The sequence below is a fragment of the Elephas maximus genome, chromosome 7 (genome assembly GCF_024166365.1).
Source record: "Elephas maximus indicus isolate mEleMax1 chromosome 7, mEleMax1 primary haplotype, whole genome shotgun sequence".
NCBI lineage: Eukaryota > Metazoa > Chordata > Mammalia > Proboscidea > Elephantidae > Elephas > Elephas maximus.
In genome coordinates this window covers 101,880,127-101,906,504 of record NC_064825.1, presented here as the reverse complement: position 1 = coordinate 101,906,504, position 26,378 = coordinate 101,880,127, and the positions used below count along the sequence as shown (strand labels likewise).

The 26,378-nt window shown below is 51.5% G+C and overlaps 1 protein-coding gene across 9 annotated transcripts in view; it reads left to right on the top strand.

Annotated features, from left to right (window-relative positions):
- The window catches only part of AMBRA1 (autophagy and beclin 1 regulator 1), a 179,721-nt gene extending 157,590 nt beyond the window's left edge, over window positions 1–22,131 (top strand). For 3 of the 9 annotated variants that reach the window (XM_049891016.1, XM_049891017.1, XM_049891018.1), the window contains 4 exons: window positions 5,506–5,645; window positions 13,205–13,297; window positions 14,491–14,684; window positions 20,518–22,130. In XM_049891016.1, coding sequence (XP_049746973.1) covers window positions 5,506–5,645; window positions 13,205–13,297; window positions 14,491–14,684; window positions 20,518–21,014 — 924 coding nt within the window. In that variant the 3' untranslated portion in view covers window positions 21,015–22,130. Of the gene's footprint in view, window positions 1–5,505; window positions 5,646–13,204; window positions 13,298–14,490; window positions 14,685–20,517 lie in introns of all 9 variants that reach the window. The other 6 variants (XM_049891024.1, XM_049891020.1, XM_049891019.1 and 3 more) reach the window with 4 other exon arrangements.
- Window positions 22,132–26,378: the final 4,247 nt, after the last annotated feature.

Sequence of the window (26,378 nt, the reverse complement as noted above, 5' to 3'; positions counted from 1 at the left end):
ATTTAGAAAGCTGAGGAAGTTCAAGGACTTGTGTTGTCCTCAGAGATGTGGGAACAGGAGGAAGTCGTTATTTTAATTTCTGGGAGTTTCCAAGCATCGAGTGCCTAGGTATTTCATTTAGCCCAGAGGTAGACCCCACAGCTGAAATAACCTCCATGCTTGGATCCCAGTGGCCAAAGATGATGGCCTTTAGAAAGCATCATACAGATTGAAAAAGAAAATGTTTATTCTCTTGACTGTCTTTGGGGTCTCTTTGAGGAACAAATGAATAAGACAAAGTTCATAGGTCTCAACAAGTTGCAAGCGGTTGGCTAGAAATTGCTTCAAGGGACTAGATTATCAACAGCCACCAAGGGCAACAAGTTCCAAGGAGTCGAGAAGCTGTTTACTGTTCTTTTCTGTTGGGAGAGCTTTGGTTTGTTGAGCATGATCTAGGCAGATTTGTTCCTGCTTCAACTGAATGAAAGGGGAAAGGTGGATGACTTGGTATTCTGACTCTTAAAACAAAATAGCCACTTTAAAAATTCCAGCAACATTCTACGAGCTCTGAACCTCAAAGTAGAATATAAAGAAGACTTGGAAACAGTAAAAGAAATTCAGGTTTCTAAAAAGCAACCAGATTTTCTTAGGGATGACAAAACTCCAGTACGTGAATCTAAGCATATCAACAGCCAGAAAGGAAGAAAGGATGGCCGTAGTGTCCCTCCTCCTACCTGCTGTGGGACACATGCATTTCTCAGCCTGTGACAAGATGTGTAGCTATCTGTTTCTAATGGAAAGGTCGGCTGTCTCTTAGCACCTGCTTTCCATTGATTTTTCCAGCTTCTGGAAAGTTGATTCTCTTCTAGTAACCTTCTCTGAAAGCTGAAAGCCTCCCCTAATTACCGTCATTACCCAGAATGCATTTCTCCTCACAGTACCTTTCTTTCCCAAAGCCCCCTTGGCTTGCAGCTTCTCCAGTGGCCCCTTCAGCCTCAGTTTCCAGCTTCTTTCAACCAGCTTCCATTGTCTTAGATAAAATAAGGGATATCTGCTGACTGTACTAAACCTCTTGCCATCGCAGCAAAGTTCCAGCTTTACAAATGATGAGATTTCCAAATGTAAACAAGATAGCCACACGTTTTCTCTTTTGGCTTCTTCTCTGAGCTGATCTTAGCAGTGCAGTTTGATGCTTGGACTAATGGCCTGAGCTTTATTGACATGCGGTAAAAAAGAAAGTATCTTGTGGAGGGCAGCAATACATTTTTCCTCTGAATTTTAAAAGGATGGAGAGGAAGGTTTCCCATGGAGCATCTCTGGCTGCCTCTGGCATTCTTTTCTTGTCTTGTCTTTGAACAAGAAACAAGACCACTTTAGTTTTGATCTGGGAACTGTTTTCTTTTGTTCCTACTTCCTATTAGTTAGAGTTTGAGAGATGGAGGAACAAACGGTCCAAGAGATTGTCTTCGACCCCAGAAGTGGAGGAATCTTTATCTTTTTCCATTGCCTTGAACCTGTAAAGATCTTGGCTACTTGACTCATTCCCTATTGACATGCTCAGCACTGCACTGACTCTAAAAAGTTTGTCCTTCTAGCATATTGATTCTAATTCCCTTCATAGATATTAGAAATGAGAACAATCTCCTTGACGTGGCGGGGTGGGGATCATGGTGCTGTCAGCATTTGTCATATACCAGGGAACAGCTCAGATGGGACAGGTGAAAACCAGGACTCCGCAGACATGAATCAGCAGTTGGACCTTGTATCCAGCACCTCAGAGTACCCCAGGTTGTGATAATCCTTCTCTGTTGTTGTTGTTATTTTCCATCAAGTCAATTCTGACTCATAGCAAACCCTATAAGACAGAGTAGAACTGCCGCATAGAGTTTCCCAGACTGTAAATCTTTATGGGAGCAGATTGCCAAGTCTTTTGTCTGGGGTAATGAAATTTGGTGTTAAAAATCCATGAAGTGCCACTTTTGTTAGAAGGATTTTCAGCAGGCCACCCAGCTTTGTCCTTAACATCCACAGCAAGCTACAGGGCACCTGACCAATGTCAAGAAAATCTTTACTTGAGACGTATCTGGAATGCCTTTAATGCAGGCCAATGCTATCCCTTATGCTGTCGCAGATCTTCTCTCTCATCAGCGCTGAGGAATGTTGGGCTCATGTCGCCATTGAAATCTGGGAGGAGACTCACAGATCACCCAGTCTCTGGGTCAGAAAAACCTGTGGCCAAAACCATTAAAGAGTTGGGAGTAGGCAAAGCTACCCAACCTTCTGTCAGTACTAGGGAACTTGTTGCCCAGCTCTTCTCTGGTCCCTTGGGCTAGACTAATTGTGGGGAGCATTTCCCCTCAGTGAGGTGCACTGAGTGCTGTTAAACTCTGGCCAGGGAAGAGTGGAAACTACATCTCTGGGTGGCTTTTGAAATGAGCCATTTTCTCATTCGCCCAGGGTCCTTTGGTTACAGGTGTATGTGAAATTGTAGGAGGCTTGGACCAGGTGACCTCATAGGACCTAGGATTTGGTGATTCCTGCCTTTCTCACACCCTCTGTGCTCTCATCCCCTCTGTGCTTCTTGCCGTCATCTCCTTCCTTCCCACCCCCATGTTAGTGTGATAAGCAAGCAAATGCTTATCAGGAACCCTGGAGGCTGCTGATCTTCACGTGGCATTTCCTGGATTCCTGCCACAAAGCGGGATTTGGCCTCATACCCAAACATTGGAGGAGATGGGTACTTGGGATCTGCCCTTGCGGCACTGCGTAAGCACTTGGTGGGGGAGGGCATAGCCAGAGGACAAATCGATGCCCCCAAGACTCCTGGAGCCATGGAAGTTGTGAAGTGTATGTGCAGCAGTATCTGGGGGGGTTAATTACCTCTTTCCAATCCCTCTGTGACCTTACCCCGTCTAAGCTGGGTTCATCTATCACACTGGCCTCTTGAGGGTTTTGTTTATAAAGCAGGTCCCATACTTAGAAGTAAATCAATAGTGTTTGTTTATTAACCCTCTGCAGCAACAGACCGTAAAAGGTAAATTTGTGACATTGGAGAGGCTTGTTTGCTTCTTTCCTGGTTTGGAACATTTCTAGAAAAGAATTCTCTTTTATTCTTTACTTCAAGACCCCCATCAGGAAACTCAGCACAACCTTCGAGCATCCGATTTACTAACCTTATTATCCTTCTTCTTGAAAGGCCACTTTCTCTGGCCGTTCTGCCCCAGGCTCTGGAATTTTGAGTCATTGTGATTTTAGGAAGACTCTCTTATGAAGCTCATGTAGAGCTGCCACAGACCCACAGCAGAGCCTTCCCTCTTCCAGCGCCCTGAAATGAACACTCATCCCCCTAACTCTGGGCATGCCCCATTTACACCGTCTGACCACAGAGGAGAAAAATTAAGTAGATTAAGTAATCCCAGCCATGGTTGTCTGATCTTAACAACATTGTTTTTTCAGTGTGTATGCTAGGTTGTAGTTAACTATATCAGCCTACAGGTTGATTATCTTCTGAGAAGGCAAAACCTTTGTGAAAAAAGGATGGAGCCATCATACCCCATCCCCTGATTTGAAGGGAAAGGGTTGATTAGGCACAAAGGGAAAAGTGGTATTGCTGTCGCCATGGGTAGTCAGCCAGCGAAGCTGAGTGGAAAGCAGGAGCCAGGAATTTGTTCAAGGCTTCTGCCAAGGAAGACATTCTCCAGAGGTCAAGCAACCACACTGCAGATGACTAGGTTAGAAATTCATAAACTCCACTGGGCTCTTTTCTAATAGTCTCCCCATTCAGACCAGAGCTTTAAGGAGCCCTGACTAATTCTTACCTCTGGAGTTGAGTCCTACCGGGAGGGCATAGGAGCTTCGTAATGGAGTGGTCAGTCTTATGCCTCAAACCAGAGTCAGTTCCACATCTGTAAAGCCCTGTCAGCCTCAGGACCATAGCAAGGCCATCCTGGCAGCATGACATTAGGTACCTAGGCCTATTTGTCAGCACCACAAAGCCTGGTCTGCTGTCTTCCCCACTCTGGAGACTGTCCTGGGAAAGGCCTTTCAGAGAGATACTCAAGGCTTGTGAACCCAAGGGTTCCCAGATCTGGGGTTCCTTACCACTTGGTATAGATTTGAGTGCCATTAGCTAAAACAAAATTTTTTTTTGTTTGAGGGGGAATTGTCTCTCATCAGGATAATCAGAAAAATTATCATTATTGTAGCACTCTAAATTCATTTGATGAATATTATTTTCTGAATCTCATTCTCTCATTTTTTTCCCTTCCATCAACCCTTAGGGGCAGATAATGGCAGATGAAGTTCATGCCTATTTTATAGATTGAAAACTGGTAAGACTAGAAGGGAAAACAACACAGTGACAAACTCCAGTTTATAGATTCTCAGCCTCATGTTCTTTTCATAGGGCCCCCAGTGACTTTTTTTGAAGCCCTGGATGTAGGTTCCTAGTAAAAATAATAATAATAACGTTGCTGTTTATGGGCTTGCACTTGCCGGCATTTTATATACATCGTCTCTATTTCCCCAGTGGCTGGAGTGTGAGTACTGCCCCTTTGTAAGCTATGAGGTCTGGAGAGGTTGTTATGTGACAGCATCCAGGATTCAAACCCAGGTCTTTCTAACTCTCAAGTCCATGCCTTTAATTCTTCTACTGTCTTGCCTCTCTGTCTAACTAATGTTGCTTCTGGAAATCTTGTGAGTCAGTGGCCAAAGAAACTGATGAGGCTGCCTTTCACCACATTCTAAACCCTGGACAGAGCTAAAGCTGCCCCCTGAGGAAGCATTAGCTTTGGGAAGGAGTAGAATGTTGAAAGACAAGTCTTTGCCTTTGAGAAATGGAAATGATCCATTTAAGGGTGATTTATATAAGCTAGAAAGAAATCATGTTCGTGCGTGTTCAAGATTCCCCTCTGCCTTGCTCCTTAAATCTTATTGCACCTTTTAGATTTCCTTAACAATAGCAGTTTTAACATTGCTTTTAATTAGATGAATTAAAAATGTTCTCTGATGTTATCACCCCCCTCCGCCCCCCTATCACCTCCAGTTCCCTATTGCTGTGAAGCGCTTTAATTTCCATGGTAACGGGACTACCAGCCTAAGTTGGCTCTCACTGGTTGGTCTGGTCAGAGAGAAGCTAGGGGCAGTCCTTCCTGGTGTGCTGGGCTCTAGATGGACTTTCCAGGGGAGTACCTTAAAAGCCATGAAGTTAGAAGTGCTAAAAGGCTCTGAGGAGAGTACAGCTAACCTTCATATAGAAAGGTCCACGTATGCCTCTAGTATTTCTTGAAAGAGCCCTGCCTCTCACCAGTAATAAGAGGGTTCTACCCTCCCCTCTTCTGTTACCTCAAGTTCCCAAACATGTGCTAAGAGTCATCCTATTCCCAGCTCAGCCATCTCCTCCCCTGCTGTGGTTTACCTGCTTCAGGCAATAGAAGGGGCTTTGTTTCTCCCTGGATAGTTTTGTTCTTGGTAACAAATTGTTTTTCCCCCCCATTCTCTTTCCTTCCTTCTTTCTCCCCTACCCAGAGAGTTTTCAACGTCCTTTACCCCATGCCTGCCGACCAGCGGAGACATGTCAGCATCAACTCTGCCCGTTGGCTGCCGGAGCCGGGGCTCGGCCTGGCCTATGGTACCAACAAAGGAGACCTGGTGATCTGCCGACCAGAGTGAGTGGCTCAAGGTGTGGGGGGAGTAATCATCATTCCTGGACCTGGCCAGTGAGGTGGGGTCTCTTAGGTGGACAATCAGAACCCTGCCAGAGTCTGCCTCATTCTCAGCATTACTCTTCAAAGAGTCCTCTTTAAGTGGGGGCTGGTGAAGTTAGCTCTGCATTCCAGATAGCTTCAAAGGGCTGGTTTAGTTATTGTGTCTTCTTGAATCTAAGGCAGGTTTTTTTTTTCCCTCTTGTTCTCTGGTTTCCTAGTGATAGTTAAGTTTCCCTGCAGGCAAAAGCATAGATATCAAAGATTCTTTTTTTAACCCTTTTTAAAAAATTCAACAGGTGGTCTTAGGTTTGTGTAAATGCCAGAGACATCAACTTAAGAAATAAAATCGCAAGTAGAGTATCGTTAGAACCCCAATTTGTCAAGCCACTGATCTCTAACAGCCTGCCTCTGTCTTTGTCCTGCCTGTTTTCCTTTCTGCTTGAGGTTCTAGCTCATCAGAGTGAAGGCAGAATAAAAAGCGTAGTTGAAAATCAAAATGGTTATTATCTGGTCTTGAAGTGAGGGTTTTTAGGAGGGGACAAGGAACCGAAGTATTTCTTTCTTAAGTCCTGATAACACCCCTTCCCCTTCCTCTGCCTTTTTTTGGAGAATAGAGGTCTGTCCAGGTACCTGTTTACTCAAGACCTTGGGAGCCAGCCAGGTTTGTCATCAATTTTCAGACCCAGTTAAGTAGGGAGTGTGGAGCTCTGTGCTTCAGTGCCGACTGGGCTGATTGCTGCGTAGGACACCGCAGGGCTTCAGCTGACTAAGTGCCACTTCTGCCTCCAGGCCATCCTAATGCTTTCACTTGCTGCACAGGCTTCTCCTGGGGTGTTCTTCAGATCACAGAGCAGTGTCACTGGTCTGGTAGGGTCCCTAGCCATTAAGAGTCTCCATGATGCCTTTTCATAGGACCCCTAAGCTACCTTTCCTAGAATGTATTTGGATTAGATTTTGTGGCCGGGTAGGTAACTGGTGATTGGGCCCAATGTCAGCTGTGTTAGGACAGTGGCCCAGGAGAAAGAATACATGGTTCCAAAGGCAGCCCTTTCATTCCGTCTTGAAGTTTTGGGACTGTACCCAAAGAGAGGCTGCTGTCTAAGCCTGACCTAGGCAGGCTGCTTTTGGAGCTGGGAGATTGCTGTGTTGTGCCAGCCACTCTCTCCTCAGGGTTTATGTCCAGGGAGCCTCCCTCACTTGTACTTGTGCGTTTCCAGAACACAGCCTGCCTCCTTCACCACTGTACCACCATTAGCCTGGATGCTGGGTCTGTCAGTTTCTGCCCATCCCCCTGGCATGTCCATACTCTGAGGATCAGTCACCTCTGAAATACTTCTTTCCTCAAAGTACATGAGGCTGATTGTCTTCTCTCTTGCTCTTTTCTTGGGAATTCATAAGATAACTCTAAGAGGCATCTTTCCAAAACTGATGGAATTCCGAGCCATAATTTTACTTTTACCAACACTGTCGTTACAAGCTTTTCTTTCCCTGTTTTGCTGAGACATTCTTCCTCAGCAGTGTTTTTTTGTTTACAGCTGCAACCAAATAATCTTTGCAGCCCTCTCCTTGACAAAAGAGATCTGCTTTTACAGAGGCAGGCTCTCTAAACCCAGTTTGTCGTGGCCACACAGCAAACCCCAACCTACGTATTTGATGTGAGTCACAGGCACCTCAGCCAAACGTGAAGCTGGCTTTGGCCTCCATTTTCTCCCTAAATGTCGTCCCTGGCATCGCAGAGTCTCAGCAGACCTAAGCCACCTTGGGCTGCCTGGGGATTCTTACCTACCCAGAACCAGAGCCTCTTCCATGAGTAAGTTGGCACTAGCTTTTGACACATCGAACAGCGTCCCATCACAGACCAAGTGTTGTTGGACTGAGAGAGAAGTAGTTCAGCTTGTCTTTTTTTGGTGTTGCTGTTGCTCCCAATTTCTTGGAAGCAAGTGCTCCAGGCCTTAGAACCAGAGCTTGATAGGCACCATGTGAATTAAGACGGGCATGACTTTGTCCCAGGTTGCCCAAAGCTTCCCCAGTTCTCAGTCATCTTCATGTCTGTACTTTTTTTGCTGTAGGCAGAGGAGACTATGAAGGATGTGCAGGTAAGGAAGTTAAGACTCGCCCAAGGCCTCCCAGCACACTGATGACAGAACTCGGCTTCCTAACTCTCCAATCCAGAGCTCCTAACTGTAGCTGGTTCTTAATGTTTTTGGGATCAAAAACTCCTTTAAAATTGTGATGAAAGCAATAAACTCTCTCCACAGAGAGATATACCACACACATAGAATTTTGAACTATTTAGTTAAAGCACCTCAGATACAGAACCCCTACTCTAGATCATGTTTAGGCATTTAACCGGGTCAGGTGACTGATGCAGTGGAAAATGAGAGCAGACCGGTGAAAACGTGTCCGTCTTTGAACAGTCTATGATTGGTCTCTGACTTAGAATGAAGAACAAATAAATAGGAAAGTAGGAGCTCAGGGTTTGTTGTCTCTTAGTAGACAGCTGCATATCCCTGTGTGACACAGCTCCCTGGCACACCCATTCCCAAGGGCACAGGATGCAGCCAGCCATCTGGGCCAAGATTATAGCCTCCCTCTGAAGCAGGTGGTTGTCTGCCTTTGTCCCAGGCATAGGCAACTGCACCTCATTTTGTACTCCATCCTGCTCTTGATTTCTCCTCCATTGTCTTAGCCTCAGCATGCCAAGCACAAAGACAGAAGGAACAAGCCTCTTGGGACAAATGTGCATCTTTTGCTGGCACTAACCCCTCTGCCCCATACAGCACCCACTTGACAGTACAAAAAGGCCTAAGAAAATACTCCATCTCTCCAGGGGAAGGAATTCTTAGACTACATGAGAAGACCACAACTGGCCCTTCAGCCCATGTGTATACAAAACTGTTGCAATGACTAATAGCCTGGTCACCCCACCTTTCCTAGTAAGTGAGGTGCCCCTTTCTCTTTTGCTTTGTTCCCTCCACCCACCACTCCTCACAAACTGGTGCTGTGCCTCTGGCTGAGCACCAGCCCAGCCAACACCCCCACCAATAACTATACTGAGTGTAAAGTACCTGATTGGTATGAGGGGGTGCTGACTCACTTCTGGCTTCATAGATCAGCCCTATAATGGCATGGGGCGGAGGGTGATGGAATTGAGAGACTCATATCAGAAGAGAAGTAGGCTGGGACTGTGGGACATCTGGCCCTTTGGCCAAGCGTGGGACTCCTGACAAGGCCCCAGCTCAGTCCCTTAAGAGGGAGCTACCACTGTAAACAGTGATTATAATCAAACATCATTGACCAAGGAGGGTAAAGGCACACCTCTGAATCAGCCAGAATTGCCACAAAGACTACATCTTTCAGGCTAATCCGCAAGCTCCAGGTGCCAGCTCTTTCCTACATCTGCAGAGACAGTGGGGATAAAAGCCAGTCTTTTTGGAAACAGTCGTTCTTTCCAGGGAGACAGCTTTGTGGTCCAAGCCTCTGCAGCCATGTAACTGATGGATGAAAGAAGAATATCCTCACAGGAAATATTCCCCAGAAGCTGGGAAGTTCAGGGCCAGAAGCTCTGTGGTGAGAGCGTTATGACCACTGAGGAAGCCAGGTTGGCTCTTAGGGGTGTTCAGGAGCCCAGGAACATCCCAGCAGTGAGGAAATCATTGAGCCAAGCCCATATGCACAGCTCACAGATACTGCTGAAGGAAACCAGGTGTTACGTGGAAGTCCATTTGAAAAGTCTGACCCTGATTGGCCCTCCCCCTCTTCTTCATCCTCCCATATGTTTGCCTAGCTCCCAGGAAGAACCCTGAGCAAACAGTGACTCATTCATCCTGATACCCAAGAAGGAAGGAGATGGCTTGGGGCCATCTTAGCTCACAGACAAAAATCAGTGGTATTGGGTATGGAAGGCTAAGAGTTTCAGTATCCAGAGCAGGTGTCCTCAACTCTATTCCTTGGTATAAAAAAATATAGCGCCTGGAATTTAAACCAAAGCCATGAGCTTGTCACAGTCAAGTTGCTCTGAACACAGAAAGGAGAGCAAATTAGGGCTTAGAATTAGGCCTGTCTGTGGGGAACAGAAAGGATGGAGTGGTGAGGGAGAGCGGAGCAGTACATCTGACACAGCAACCAGAGCCCTCGTTCTGCTTGAAAGGTGACCTCTTCACTGAGTAGCTGGGCATGCTGCCCAGATGGACAGTGTTTGAGGGGCCCTTCGGCCACCAGCATTACGTTGACGGTCACAGCGCAGACAGTGGGCCTTCTGGTGGAATCTTTTCTGAGACAGGAAGGAAGGCTCCTGATGATGCAGTGTGTGGTTTATTGTAAATTTGCTGTCACTAACCAGCCCTGGCTAGTAAAAACCACAGAGGTGGGATTTGGCAGGGACCCACATGGTGTTGCCACTGTCAATAAATCATGTAAATCAGGGGCTTCCTGGCATCTGGGTTCACACAGGACCTGTCTTAGTCTTCTAGTGCTGCTGTAACAAATACCACGAGTGATTGGCTTTAACAAAGAGAAGTTTATTCTCTCACAGTCTAGGAGGGTAGAAGTCTGAATTCAGGGTGCCAGTCCGGGGGAAGGCTTTCTTTCTCTGTCGGCTCTGGGGGAAGGTCCTTGTCATCGATCTTCCTCGGTTGAGGAACTTCGCAGCACAGGGACCTCTGGTCCAAAGAACGCATTATTCTCCTGGTTCTTATTTCTTGGTGGTATGAAGTCCCCATGTCTCTCTGCTTGCTTCTTTCATTTATATCTCAAAAGAGATTGACTTAAAACACAACCTAATGTTGTAGATTGAGTCCTGCCTCATTAACATCACTGCCTCTAACCCTGCCTCATTAGCATCACAGAGATAGGATTTATAACACATAGGAAAATCACATCAGATGATAAAATGGTGGACAGTCACACAGTACTGGGAATCACGGTGTAGCCAGGTTGACACATTTTCTTAAGGGGACACCGTTCAATTCATAACAGTGCCTAACTCAGCCAGTTTGCTCACCAAAAATTGCAGCGATGACTTTGTTTTGGGATGCATCTGCCATTGCAGGCCAGCTGACTTCTGGCCATTACCTCTTCCCTAACTGAAAAATCTTCTCTCACCTTTGCCTTCCAGTGCTCCTGTTGTTCTCAGACAACCCTCAGCCGCCATGGGGGGTTTGAAAGAGGAAGGAGATACTACCTTTTCAAGGGGTGGTCAGTAGAAGATCATATTAAATCTGCAGCCCAGCAGGCACTTTAAAGGGGGCTGGGAAAGGCTTACTACAGAGAGTGAAAGGAAGAGCCCTTTGGTTTGGCTTGGCTTTTTCCCCTCAAAGAAGCTGGTATTCCCTCACTGAAGCCTGTTATCTTAGCAGAATCTTAGCAACCCTCTAAAGACTGACTTAGGGCTGAGTGTAGGAGTCCCTGAGTGGTGCAAGTAGTTAAGAATTCAACCACTAGCTGAAAGTTGGCATTTCATACCCATCCAGAGGTGCCTTGGATGGCAGGCCTGGAGATCTGCTTCTGAAAGCTCACAGCCTTGAAAGCCCTATGGAGCAGTTCTATTCTGCACACATGGGGTCACCAGGAGTCGGAATCAACTCAATAGCAACTAATAACAAAAACAACAACCTCGTCCTCTTTCCCTTCACCTGAGGTAGTACAGCCTCCTCTGATACACAGGTCCTCCTCATCTAAGCCCTGTCAGGTGTCTGTCCTAGCTAATCCTCGTGTGGTGGAAGGGAACGTCTTATTCCCCCCAGACTCACCCTTTACTGGTTGTCTTAGTTATCTAGTGGTGCTATAACAGAAAACCACAAATGGGTGGCTTTAACAAAGAAAAATTTTGTTTTTTCATAGTTTAGGGGGCTAGAAGTCCAAATTCAGGGTGCTGACTCTAGGGGAAGACTTTCTCTCTCTCTTGGCCTGGAGGAAAGTCCTTGTCTCTTCCAAGCCTCTATTCCTAGGGAATCTTCATGTGGCTTGGCATCTCCTCTCCCCTGTGTCTGCTTCCTAGCTTGCTTTTTTATCTCTTTTATGTCTTAAAACAGACTGCCTCAGCATATATCCTGTACTAATCCTGCCTCATTAACTTAATAACAAAGACAACCCATTTCCAAATGGGATTGTAACCACAGGCCTAAAGGTTAGGATTTACAACAGACATTTTGGGGGGACACAATTCAATCCATAACACTGGCTAATCCCTATAACCCACTGACTTCCATTTGTTTTCCCCCTATCGAAGTAAGTTCTGTCACTGAAAGAAGGTGACCTAGGTCTCTGGATTGAAAAGCTGACTTTTGTTGGCACTCTAACCACATGGGCATGCCCTGCCCCATTTAGGAGTACAGCTAGAGGTTTTGAATGTCTCTGAGAATCTCTGCATGGGCACTGGAGATCTAATCAGTGGGCTCAAAGGTACCTCTTTTCTAGCCCCTGTCCACCCCTTCATCAGCACCAGCATGCCACCCTCAGCCGTGGTGAATGGTGCTAAGTAACTCCTCTTCCAGGGAGGAATCTTGAAAAGCAAAGCAGTCTTGTGTTCTGGGACCCAACATCATTAGCTGGGATTGCTGCCTGCAATGGCAAATCCGATTGGAAAGATGAGAGGCCACTTCTTTCCTCTGGCAGCTGTGCTGGTATGAAATGAGAAGGAAATCCTTGCTAGCCCATTGGAAGGAGAGAAGGAACCAGCCAGAAAGGTTGGCAGCCCAGAGAACTTGGTAGATGGAAACCTCTCTCCGCAATTAGTACCCCAACCCATTGCCTCTTGAGGTTTTCTCCTTCCTGTTCCCTTAAGAAGTTTGTGAGTACTCATGGGGTCTTCTGGAATTCTAGGAGCACCTTTCTTGGTGGGCTTTTCCAGCCTACCCTAGCAAAGGAGGATCTAGGGTCTGAAAAAAAAGAGGTGGGTCATTCTGGCTTAGTGTGGGGCTTTTTCCTGCTAGAACTTCTGAGCTCCAGGCAAATTAAGAATGGCAAGGTACCCTCATTCTCTTTTCTCTTGGCCCCATGGCAGTAGGGAAGACCCAGTGGCAAGAACTGGTACTCCCTTTGTTTCTCAAGCCTAAAGAGTATGTTTCTGAGGACTAAGCATGTCCTTTAGACACAGCTGTCCATGGTACTTGTCTCACCAGTGGGCCTGTCTCCTGCCCCTTATTTGCCATCCTAGTTCCTTTCTCTATGTCTGAAGAACACTCAGAACCCACTATCTGCATCTGGTGTTGGCAGTTTCGTAGCTGTCACTTAACCTCAAGGAGGAACTGGTTAGTCTTTGTCTGAGGGAAGGAAGAAGCTAAAACCACCATCACCACAGGTCCTTGGGCTGCTGGTGATTTGTCGGAGCTGCTCCAGCACTGAGCATCCTGATGAAGGAGTATCTTTGGTCCTGGTCCCAGCCAAGCCCCAGGAGAGAGAAAGAATGGGTGGGCTGCCAAACCACAGTCCGCAGGGCCCAGAAACTACACAGTGTCCTTGTCATTCCCTCTCTAATGCCTTTCACCCTTCCTTCTCCACTCTTCTCAAATGATTTCCAGGGCCTTAAACACTGGGATTGAGTACTACTGGGACCAGCTGAGTGAGACTGTCTTCACCGTCCACTCCAGCAGCCGGAGCAGTGAACGGCCTGGGTAAGCTGGTGAAGTGATGCCCTCAGATCGCACCATGTCCCTGGGCCCCTCCTCAGCCAGAGTGGCTCCTCTTTGACCTTCAGATACTAAGCTTTTGCCTGGGATCCATTTGATAAAAGCGTCCCACAGATAAGAAAGACATAACCACTGCTTCCAAAGTCTTGATTTAGAATAAGCTGGGATACCCTCTGGCTATCTCCCATCCTGGCCATGGTATCAGGGCACACTTGGAGTGAGGAAGGAAGACAGGGCATTGGAGAAAGTGCTGCCCCTAGAAGCCTGCTCTGTGGCCCAGGAAGTATTTGTGGAGGGATCTCCCAGAAGGCCGGGGCCTCAGGGGCAAAGCTGCCCAGAGCTGTAACCCAGGAACAGATCTTCCCCAGGGACCAGTTAGAGAGTAGGAATCTAATAGTTGATCCTTCTATCATTTAATTCACTAATGAAGGCTGGAACATTTTGAAAAAAAAAAGAAAGTGCTGGGTAGATGATAAACCCAAGGCAATCAGCGCTTGCTATAAGAATTAAGGGCCGTAACTAGAGGAATAGTCCCCAGAAACAGCTAGAAGCATGAGTGTTTGGTGATGGTCTTGAAGGCGCTGGGCTCCTTCTTCTGCCAGCTCCAGCTATCCCAAGGGTCAATGTCTGGGAAATGCCCAAGGAGAGGGGAGTGCTAGACTTGGGCTTGGGCCTTACTCGTAGGACAGCTTATGCACCTATTTGCAAGAGACTTTAAGAAGCCTTGGATGGAGAATCCCAGGATGGCCGCCATAAGAGTCTCAGTGCTTTTCCTCCAATGTAGAAATCTCAGGCCACAGAAATCCCAAGAATTTCACTTGGAATTTTGTCAGCATATAGTTAGAAAAAGGGTAAAACTAAGGAGAGAAAGGACTTTCCTCCACTACTCACCTTCTGTCCCATGGATCTCAGCTTGTGCCTTTCTGGATCTAAATTAGAGTCTTTTAAGATCAGTTATCTCCACCTTCCCAGAAGACCCTTACTGTTTTAAGGGAGTGACTGAACCAGCCGGGTATACAAGATTAGATAATTGTGTGACCTCCTGCATTGTCCTAGGGCCTGGGCTGATCTTGGAGGGGAATGGACACAGATGTCCTGAGGCATCATGAGGCCGGCAGAGCTCTGTGAGGGGCCCTGCATCAGCCCCGCCTGACTTCAGTCTGCCTTTCTATCCCTAGAACCAGCAGAGCAACCTGGAGGACGGACAGAGACATGGGTCTGATGAATGCAATTGGGCTACAGCCCCGGAACCCCACCACCTCAGTGACATCTCAGGGCACCCAGACTCTGGCCCTTCAGCTGCAGAATGCCGAAACACAAACCGAGAGGGAGGTACAGGAGCCAGGGGCGGCAGCCTCGGGTCCTGGTGAAGGTAGGAGCCATGCAGTGCTGGGGGAATCTGACTGGGAGGCAGAGGGGCTGGAAGCATCATCACCCCTCCCTGGGAGAGGCAGCCTAAGGCTCCTGGCCCCTCGTCATGGACAGGTGATGCTGAGAGAGCGCCACCTCCCATCAGGATGAGCCCCCCTCACGTGTCTGGGTACTGCCCACCTGGTGACATCAAGAGCCTCCTGAGGCAGGGATGTCCTTCCCTGAGCTGGTCCACTGTTCCCAGTCAGCTGAGCTGCTCTCGCACCTTTGATAGCTCCCACCAAGCACCCTGACTTTCCTCTCCCCTGAAATTTGGAGAACTCAGGCTGTCTTTCCAAAGAAACAGCATAGAAAGCAGCCAGGATTGAAGGGCTACAGGAGGGACTCCCTGCAAGTTCTCCTTCCAGAGAAGTGCACCCCGGGTCTCCGGCTTCCTGGGCCAGTCCATGGGGTGGCTTGTCTTTACCCCATGATGTGGGGTGAGCTGGTCCAGCAGATTTGGGACTGCCACAAGTGAGGCCTTCTCATGCTCCTTTTGTCACTCCTGGTTCAAGCCACCTTGGCTGTGGCTTGGCACACCCATACTCTCTTCCTCTCACCTATTTCTCAGGTGTGGCTCTCTGTGCTGGCCTCACACTTCTGAGAACCAATTAGCACTTCCCAGCAGTAGAGCTCTAGCCACTTTGGAGTCTGTCAGCAGCCGTGCTAAACAGGCTCTTCTCACTCATTCTCCTTACCCCCTGCCTCCAGCCCCCTTGCTGGTCCCAACTCCAAACAGGGAAGCCTCCGAACAGACACACATTTTCTAGGTCTGTGTTGAGCCATTTGCTCAAAAGGGACCGTGGAAGGAAAAGCTGTGGTATGCATCAGGCAGAAGGCCTGTGTCACCCCCAAAAAATGGCTGGCTGTCCATATTGCAGTCCCCTACAGGGCACTATCCCTCTTATTGGCATAAACTGAAATTTTTAAAAGTTCAGTCCCGTTTGGTCTGTAGCCCAGCCCACTTCCTACATGTGAGGCCCATAGCTCTTTGCTGGGTAGCATCTCCCTCGGTGTGGACATAAGTAGCTGGCAGTGCTTGGCTGGAGCATCCAGTTGTAGCCTTGAGCCTCAGTGAGGAGGAGCATTGAAGGCTGCTTCTGCCATCCCCAGTCCTATTTCCACAGCTTCCTATGGACTCTTAGCAGTCCTGGAACCATTAGGCCTGTTCTGGGAAGGGTGAGAGCCAGGCCCACAGGGAGTCACCACGGGCTGTCCAGTGGAGCCAGAGCACCTGACCCTCCCCCTCAGCGAATGGGGAGCCTGAGAGCCCCTGATGAACCATCCCCAGGTAGCATGAGGAATTTGGAGAGGTGGGCTGAAGTCTTAGGCAGCCCCCTCTGACTTGGTCTCACAGCCATTTGCTGAGTGTCTGTATGTGTCAGCCACTGGGCTTTAGAGACAAATAGGTCTTGATCCCTCCTCCAAGGAGCTCTCAGTCTAGAGAGGGAGTCAGACACCTAAGCAGAAAATTAGTCTGGTGTGAACATGGACTGTGGGAGTACCCAGGAGGTGGGGCCATGCCTGCAGGGCCTCAGAGATGCCCTCTGGAAGAGGTGACCCCTGAGCTGAGTCTTAAGGGATGAGCAGGAGCTAGGCAGAGTTGGGTGGGTGGGGTGGGAGGCTTTCCTGGCCTAGGGGAGAGCATGTGCAAAGGCAGCTAGCTAAAAGCATCACACGCTGCAGAGGACCACTGGCGGGGCGTGTCTGTGGCATGTGGAGAACTGAGGTTGGCCAAGCGGGGAGGTCCAGATGACAGGGACCCAGACTGGGAAGGAGACCTGTATCCGCAGGTGAAGCCTGGGAGGAGCTCAGGGACCAGGGGCTGCCCGCCTGAGAAGAAGGGCATCGCCGTGTCTCACTTCCAGAGAATTCTCCACTTTTTTCTTTCTTTTTTTTTTTGTCTGTTTATCTGGATTATTCTTTCTTTTTTTGTTTGTTTTTCTGGTTTGTTTGTTTTTTTTTTTTCTTGTTAATATACACAGCAAAACATACACCAATTCAGCCATTTCTACAGGTCCAATTCAGTGACATTTCTCAGGTTGTGCAACCATTCTCACCATCCTTTTTTGAGTTGTTACCTCTTTTTCGTTGATTAGCATCAAGCCTGTTTTGCCCCCGTCAGTCATATAAGTTACTTTTTCTTTGGGGGTGGGGGCAGGGGCAAGCAGAAGGGAGGGAGCGCTCTTTCTCAGTTTCAAGAAGCCAAGACCTCTTGGGCCCCAACCCCACTCCAGAGCAGGGTAGGGATGGAGAGTGGTGAGCCCTTCAGAGGCCAGAGGCACTAGTCAGCAAGAGGAGCAGTCAGGTTGGAGTCTCGGGGTAGGGTCAGGCAGCTTGTCGTGTTTGCCTGTGCCCCTGGGAATTTTGACTAGAGCTCTGAACCCCTAGATTTCTAAGCGTTGCAGCCCTTTCAGAAAGCCCCGCTCTTAGAAGGAAGTGTGTGTGTGCATGGGTTTTTATGTGCATGTGTGTAGGTGTGAGTTGGAGGGGGTGTGGGGAATAGATGAGTGTCACTGCCAGCTTTGTTTTGAGGCACTCACCCCTCTGACTACTCCTGCTCTGAACTCAAGGCAGGGAAAGAGCAGGAATCAAGACTCCTCGGGCTCAAACCCCCTCTGCCCGAGTTCCCCACCTAGCAGGCAGCACAGCTGCTCCTGCACACCACCAGCTCCACTACCCCTCCTGCCTCGTCTCTTCATCCTGGTAGTCAAATCTGTAAGACGGTGTATAGGAAAACCCTGGTCAGAGAAGTTAACCCTTCTTCTAGACTTAGCTAGAAGGTGGGTACTGCCTGCATGCATATGTCTGTGTGCACATGTGCCAGCACGCGCACGTGCACATGCACACACACACACACACCCAGATGTACTAATGTGGGAAACCAGTTCGCTTGTAAAAGTAATTACCATTCTGTGGCCCTCCCTCCTCAGCCCTTTCTGGTCAGCTGGCACTGAAGGGTTCCCAGGCTACATCTTCTCTTGTTCTATAAAAATTAGGCTCAAATCTATGCAGCTCTTTCCTGGACTTCCAGGAAGGACCCTCGCAAGGAGAATTTGCAGGCATTGGCTTTTTGCTTGTCTAACTTTAAGAAAAGCTTTGCACCTTCTCCAGAACTTGCCTTGGGCCCAGCAGGGGTGGGGAGCACTCCCTGGGCTTCCCTCATTGTTGTCCTCAGCAACCTGTACTGACATCTCTTGATTCATCTCCCTCAGTGGATGGCGAGCCTTTGATGCAGCATCTGTGTTGTGTTCACTGTTTGCCCCCAGCACTGGTACAGTGCCTGCCCGGCATAAAATAGGCACCCAGGGAGTGCATGGAATGAATGAATTCTACTGAAGCAAGGCCCTGACCCAGAGTTTGGCCATGCCACACTATTCAGAGAGCCTGTGGCTCTGCCTCTGATCACAGGGGAAAGGTGGTGTGGGTCTCCATCTTCCGATAACCTGGACCCTCGGTGGTGTGGGTCTCCATCTTCCGATAACCTGGACCCTCGGCCAGGCGAAAGCTGATGTGAAAAGGCAGGAGCCAGAAGATGAGTATGCAGCTTGAGGTCAGGAAGAGCTGCTCTTACTCTGACTTGCTTGAGCGTTGGTTCCCTCTTCTGGGCAGTGAAACCCCCAGAATTGTGGGCAGTTGCTGACCCCACCCTGGCCTCTGCATCCAGACTGTAACTTGGAACTTGCCAAGGAAAAGATCACATGTCAACACTAAATCAGTGTCCCATTTTTCAAAGACAAATGCTTTTACTACGTGGAAGGAGACAGCAGGATTAACCCTTGTGGTCAGCACTGCTCCTGGAGCCAACAGCTTGGGTCCCTGGCCATGGCTGCCATTTTCCTCAGGCCCCAGTATTTTTTTCTTTTGAGGAATGTTCCAGCTGCCCTCAGTGGCTCTTAGTCTCAGTGTAGCATTCCCAGGAGAGAAGCACAGCCCCAGATCTCTAGGCTGGAACTGTCCACATAGCCCTGGTGACACTGCTCACGTGGACAGTCCTATCTTCCATCATTCTGAGTGTTTTATATCTGCTATTGTATTGGGCACATGAGTCCAGTGATGTTGCAGAGGGAATCAGAGTCAAAATGATTCCTTTTCTCACAGAGTAAGTCCAGAAAGGAAGTAGGCGAATAAATGCTTTTCCCCCAGCAGGGGGTAGCATGTAACCAGGCTCCAGACATCCCTTTGAACCTGCTGCTCCTGTAAGCAGCTTGGGAGCCCTTTTATTCACCATACATTCATTTGACGAATGTGAAAGGCCATGTACTAGGCACTGGACGCAAAGACGAGTAAAACCTAGTCCAAGACCTTCAGGATCTTACAGCCCAGAGGGGAGATTCCACAGCCACAGAGGATGCTGACTGTGGGGGCCCAGAGGAGGAGCAGCCAGTCTCCACTGGGGGCTCCTTGAGACTTGCTGAAAGAGACGGTATTTGCATTGGCCCTTAAAAATAACAGACTTGAGACGTGACGAGATGGGGCAAGGCCATGGCTGGCAGAGCCACTGTGTTGCAGCACAAATGCGGTGGGGATGGGGCAGGCACATGCTGCATGAAGAAGGAGCGCTTAGGACAGCGTGGTCTCAAAGTGGCTAGGATCTGATTGGAAGCTACAGGGTATGGACTGGATTCGAGCTGTGCGTTAATGATGGTAGCAGTGTGGAGGCGAGATAGAAGGGAGGAGATTAGAATTGAGAAGACCAGTTAGGATGCACCGGCACATCGTCATGAGAGGTGGTCATGACCCCAGCTGTTGGTGAGCAGTGGGAGAGGATGGGGGACTGAGATTTGAGTGCTAGCAGCAGGGCCTCTCGGGGCTGGGGACTTGGCTCTGGCAGCTCCCTCAGGGCCCCAAAGCAGCCCTAGCCTCCCTAAATGGTCCACCTGAACTGGTAGCTCCCCAGGCATAGGGCCCAGCAGCATGAGCGCTATGTCAGCGGACTGCAGGCCAGCCCACTGCACGTCCCAGACTCACGCCCCAAACCCGGTTTGGCGGTCTTCGGCACACAGAGCTGTCATAAAGTACGGGGCAGGCAGGCGAGCGCAGAGGAATCCCCATGAGGCTTCCCTGGATCCCTCTTTTGGCTCAGAGGGTAGAAGATATGCTGGCACTGAGGCCCTGGCTTGACCTTTACCCTGTCTCCAGCATTCCAAGGCTTTCCCCCAGAGAGAAAGAAGGGCTCAAGTACTCGAGAGCCTTTCAGATATTCTTTTTCTCTACCCTGAGTAGGTCCCACCCCAGGTCTGGGTCTACCAGGTCACTCAGGGAAGGGAGAGACAAAGCAAACTGTGTGGGCCCACCTCCTCAGCCTTCTTGTCGACTAGCCGGCTGCATGCTTTATAGTCCCAGCTCTGCCTCTGAACTGGCTGCATAGCCTTGGCCACCTCACACTATCCTAAACCAGTTGGCAGCAATTCGATTCCAACTCATGGCAGCCCCATGTGTGTCAGAGAATTTTGCTGCATAAGGTTTTTAATGGCTGTGATTTTTTGGAAGTAGATCATCAGGCCTTTTTTCCAAGGGGCTTCTGGGTAGACTCAAACTTCTGATCTCTCAGTTAGTAGCCAAGCACTTGACCATTTACACCACCCAGGGACTTCCATACCATCCTAGTCCAAGGCTATTTAGTAAAACAAAAGGGTGAATCATGATCATTTCAGGAGTCTCATCTAGCTTTCAAAAAGTCTCTGATTCTCATAGTGATTAATTCAGGCCACTTCTTGGTCCTGCTTTTAACCTAGAGTCCCCTGTCCAAGCCAGCAGCTTATTCCCTCTTTCTCCTGCTTTGTACCTTCCAGGTGAGGGCTCAGAGTATGGTGCAGGTGGGGAAGACGCCCTCAGCAGGATCCAGAGGCTGATGGCGGAGGGGGGCATGACTGCTGTGGTGCAGCGAGAGCAGAGCACTACCATGGCCTCCATGGGCGGCTTCGGCAACAACATCATCGTCAGCCACCGCATTCACCGGAGCTCCCAGACAGGTGCCGAGCCCGCTGCCGCCCGCGCCTCCTCGCCTCAGCCCTCCACCTCGCGGGGCCTGCTCCCCGAACCTGGACAACTGGCAGAACGTGGCCTAAGCCCCCGGACAGTCTCTTGGGACCAGCCTGGTACCTCTGGGCGGGAGCCACCCCCACCAGCACTGCCCCCTTCCTCCCCTGTCCCTATCCCTGTCCCCCTTTCCAGCACTGAGGGACCAATCCTGCACTGCAACCTGACCAATAACAACTACCTTCCTGACGGCAGTGGCAGCAGCAGGGGGGAAACGGCAGCCCCCAGTGGGGAGCCTCGGAACAGGTAGAGACAGGGCGTGCCTGTCGCCTGCCCTGAACCGCTCGCTGAGCAGAGACTGGACCTCACAGCTGACTGGGAACTGTACATGCTGAAGAGCTGCTGGTTGCATCAGGGAGCAGAGGAGTAGGGTGGGGTAGGGGGGTTGAGAGGTGTCAGAGTCAGCGGGTGTGAGGCAGTCAAACGGGCAAGGCCTGCCTCGGGGGACTAGAACCTTCCAGGATCTGGAGCCCAGGAGGGCCACAGTGCTGGGCTCAATATGAACTGTGGAGCAAGTGAGTATTTGTCATGAATCTCCCTCTCTGCCAGGAACAGGGGCTCAGGGGCCCTCAGCCTTGGGCAGAGAGCCTCAGAAGGGTGGACAGTCTTCCAGATCTGGGTAATGGAATCCTGGACAGAGGACAGTGGGGCAGCTTCACCTCGTCTACCTGCTGGATAGGCAGAGCCACCAGGAGCCCAAGGACAGGAGGAGTGGCTGGCCTCCAGAAAGCACCTCCATTTCTGAGCCTTCTAGAGCTCCAGCCTTTCTGTATCATCTCACCCCCCAGAGACCACAGTCTGGTTGGGCCGGGCTCCCAGGTTCCTGAGGACAGGGACTTCCTGCACTTACTACTAGGGGATAACCATGGGTGAGGTGTCAACCTGCTTTGCCTGCTACAGGATAGGGTCAAGGGACAGTAGGCAGGCCCTCAGGAGTGGGGGGTGTAGGCTGGCCCACCCCCAGGCTTGTCCATCCAGCCCCTCCCTTCCCCCAAGGGCCTCAGAGCAGCACCTGTGGGTGTCAGTATTAGCTGAGCCTAGGCCAAAGCCAGCCTGAGGCTGGGGGATGAGACTCCAGGTCAGAATGTGAGGTCTTGGTCTGTGATATAAGGTGTTGCATGTGGAATTTTGAACTGTATGTGTAGTTTCTAGTGGAGAAAATCAAGGCTCTGATTATTTTGTTTTTAGTATGAAAATGTGATTTCCTTTCTGTTTGTAACTCATCATAGAAATATTGTGGTGGGAGGAGAGGGGATAGTCTGACTGCTAATGAGGGAAACACCAAAGATCTACATCATTAAAATGATGACATGCCCCTCGCCCGGCTCATTTCTTTGCTTCCACGGAGGATGGTGGGAAAGGTGGCGATGGGGTGGGGGGTGGCGTTGAACCAAGTTACACCACACAGCTACTGTTTCCAGTGCTGTTGGCCTAGGCGAGGGGCCCTATCTGACCCTCTGCCGGAGCCAGGCAGATAGGGCTGCCGTCTGCATCATACCGTTTCTCAGGATACCACTGCCTTCTGCTTCCCAGGGGCCTGCTGAGTATTGGGGCAATGTTTCAGTGGTAGGTGGGTAGGTAAGGGTAGAAGGTCACTCATCCTGATGACTTCCTACCTAGGTCTGCAGGCCTGGAGCAAACAGACTATTCTGTGTCTGGCCCAAGAGCTGGAACTACCTGTAATAGGGCTGGCCAGGCACCTCCCGAAAGACCCCATATACTGGCTGCTCAGGTCTCTCTTTGCTTTGTGTCCTCCATATGGTGGCTGTGGCCATGGGCCTTGACCACGTCAAGTTTTAAGCCAATAAGGATGTGGGAGAAGGGTATTTCCCCCAACTCGTAGAACTGTAAAGGAAAATCAGAGCAACCCCAGGGCTTTTTGCCAGCAACACGTACTTCTTGACTATCTCGTGTGTCCAACTCTACCTGATGCTGTGGGGCATGCAGAATTATAGATTCTGCCCCAACAGAGACAAAACCAAAAAATAAGGAAGTAATACACAACAGTGAGAATAGTTATATAGTTGGGATTACTAGAATTTTCTAGGGAAATTATACAACAGTGAACTCTGGGCTAGAAGACACATCAACTAGAGTGTGAACCATGTGCCAAGGACTCAATGTGTACTATCAGTTCTCGTCACAAAAGCCCCCTGATGCGGGTACTATTATTACCTCCAGATGACACAGCTAGGCAGTGGAGCCAGGGTTGGTACCTAGGTGGTGTGATTCCAGAGCATTCACTGAAGCCACTATGAGCTCTTACAGGAGAGACTAAATATGTCAGAGAAAGGATGGGACCCTGGCTTCTCTGTTGCTTTGGGGAGAAGGGTATGAGGTGGCCTTGTGGACTGTTGCAAGGGTCCCCACCACCCACACACACTTCCCCTCTCAGAGCATGTAGTATGGTTGTGCAAGGTGGAACAAATGCGGGACCAACATCTGTTTGTCACATGAACCAACAGCCTGTTCCCTCTTCGAAATGGGGACAAGAACAACAGCGCTTCTTACCTCAGTCAGAGGAACGGGAGATCAGACATTCATGCAAGGGACATGGTTTCTCCCTCTAGCCCAGACAGCCAACTCCAGTCCTGAAGTCCTCAACTCTGAGCAGCCCCAGCCCTTGCCCTAGGAGTACTGGGAGAACGATTTCCACCTCCGCGTTCAACCCCCACGCCAAGGGCAGGAGCCCCGCGGCGCTGGGGCTGGATCGCGTTCCTACCCTTCCCCTGGCAGCTCCGCAGCCTCTTACTGCCCTCCCGGCCTCCCCCATTTCTTCCCGGTACAGCCCCCTGCCCAGCCCATGGAGACAGTGGAGGAGAGGCAGGGCTTGAAATTATTCCAAGAGAAGAAACCAGCTGTCTTAAGTGTTTTCGCTCAGACAGTTTGGGGTTAACAGGCCTAGAAGCCAGAGTGCAGAGGGGAAGTCCGACCCCTGACTGGCGACAAAACAGCTCAGGCCAAGGCAGAGGTGGAGCTCTCCGAGGTGCTGAAGCCGGCCTGCCCTCGGCCCCGCGGACTCTCCTGGCGCGGGTGAAGCCCCAGTCCTGAGGCTCTGGCCGGTGCGGCTCGCCCTCAGGGTCTAGTCCCAGGCTCCGCCCTAGGTGACCTTGGGCACCCGGCTGCCATCGCAGCCGCGATGAGCCAGCCCTCCAGACGGGGGCTGGCTGGGCGCCCCGAACCATCCAGGTGCTGGGAGAGCGGGTGCACTCCCCTTCCCGGACGCCGGGGGTGGGGGGCGCCGGCGATGGGCGGCTCCTCTCTGCCTCGCAGACCTCTCACCTGTCTGCTTCCAACTGCCCCTTCCCAGGCGGCGGGGCTCCGACGGAGCCCCTCCCCTCGGGCCACCCGACAGCAAACACGGAGCCCCGAGGCTGGAAACTCCCGTGTCTCTGCCCCGACGGAACCGGGGCGGCAGAGCCATCCCCGCTCATAATCGATGGGGTCAAACACTCGCACTTTCGCGGTCAAACAGCGAGAGGAACCATGTAGGTGAGGTCGGTGCGAGGTGCGCGACCCCCTCTGGGTCCCAGGTGCTGGGAAGAGGAGATCGCAGCCAAATGGGGCTGCCAGCTCCTTCCCCGGCCCACGAGGGGGCGCCGCGTCCCCATGACAACGCTGATGCCCCCCTCTCCTCCCTGGAGGGCAGCTCCCTCTGCTAAGCCGCCCTGGCTGCCGGTGGGCGGTGCCCCCACAACGCCCGGGAGGGGACAGCGGGCCGGCTCCGGGGAGGGGCAAGAGCGCGGGGGTCCCCGAATCCCCCGGGTGGTGCCCGCAGCGCGTCGCCGCTGGGTGGCCGGCCCAGGGCGGGCGTCGCGGCCCCACCACGATTGGCTGCTTCCCCGTGACATCACGCGGCTCGGGGAAAAGTGCGAGCGTGAGCGCGAGTCGGAGCCACAGCGCTGGGAGCCGCGGGCGGAGCAGGGGCCGCCCCTCTACACCCCGTCCCCGCCCCCGGCCCGGCCGCCTGCCCCGCCCGCCGGCCTGCGAGGCCGCCCGTCTGTCCTGCCGTCTGTCCTGTGCGAGGGGAGCGGGGCGGCAGCGGCGGGTAAGTGACTCCGCAGCCGCGCGGGGGCGGAAGGCTCGGTTGGGGGAGAAGGACGCGGGGCTCCCGGACACCCCGAGGCTTCCCGGAGGTGGGTCCGACAGAGACAGGGCTCAGAGCCTCGGGAACGAGCGCGGAGCTGGGCGCTGCAAAGGGCCGGGGCGGGGAGCTTCGCGGGGAGAAAAGCCCGGGGTCTCTCGGAGGCATCTCCAGCTGCACCTCAGGGAAGAGCTGGGCGCTCCGGAGGTCTGAGGGTGCCAGCCACAGCCCCCATGGAACCAGGGGTAGCCGTCGGGGCGGGACCTGAGCTCCAGTCTCCGACTGGCAGCCCTGCATGGCGCCGGGAGCTGGAGCCCAAGGAGCCTTTTTCCCGCCCGCCTCCCCGCCCCACGGCGCTGCCAGCCCACTCCGATTCTTGGGGGCTCCAGGAGCGACCTCGAGCCCCGACGGAAAGCACCGTGCCCTCTCCGAGCACCTTTACCCGGCTCCGGGGCTACCCTCTCTGTTGCCCAGGCGCCGAATCCGGAGATACAGCGCGAAACCCCGGGGCCCGGGGCGGAAGTGTCGGGCGCAGTGTCGTGTCATTCCCAAATTCCCTGCACTCCCTCTCCTTCCCTTAAACTCCTGAGTCTCCTCTCCAGCCTCAGGGACAAATGCAGGAGCCACAACCTTCCTGGGGCCCTGGAGTGAGCGCCTAAGAACCGAGGAAGGACCTGAGTCCCAAACCACGCCATGGCGTCTGGTGCACTCGCTCCTCCAGCTCCCGTCTGGTCCGGGAGAGGGGGCGGCAAGGATCGGAGGGAGCATAGTGTCCATGCCCAGAGGCTGCAGGAGCTGCGTGCTAGTGGCCTTGCGGGTGGAAGGGGGCAGGGCATCGGTGAGCCAGGACCCCAACGACCATGAAGGAGACGAGGAGGGGCCTCTCCCTGGGCCCGGGGTATACCCCTCCAACCCCGCCCTCGAGGTCCGCCTGAGCCCAGGACTTGAGAAGCCCAGTGCCCACTCTGGCCGCTCGGCTCAGACGGCGCCTCCCGGGTGGGGACCGAGTGAGGAATGAAGGAGGGATACACTCCCTGTTAACGGTGTGCTGCCTGCACCCTCCCGCCGGGAGACTGGGCGCCCTTGGCGGTAACATGCCATATGGCAAGGGCACGCTGCGCTGAGCCAGGTGTCCCCGCACGGCCAGGTTGGACCAATCTCGGAAAGGCCCGTCGACAGAAGTCAGTCCGAGGATGGGACTCTGTGCCGCAGTTTTGGGAACGCGGGCACCTCTGGGTGCCCAGCAAAAATGGTGTCCGAAGGTCATGAGGCATCTATCGCAGCTTGGAAGAGTGGGCTGGACTCGTTGTCTTACTCATGACCCTGCCCCACCCACAAGCCAGACCACCGCGCCTGGCCCGACCCTCCCCGCGCTCAGGCAGACGCTGAGGCCTGTCTTGCCTGAGTCTCCCAATATGGGCATTTGGAATGTGGCCGGTCACCCACTGCCGTCCTAGCATTTGCTCCTGTACCCAAGTCCACAGGTACAGAAACACCGTGTGCATCCCCCAGGCCACAGCACCCCAGACA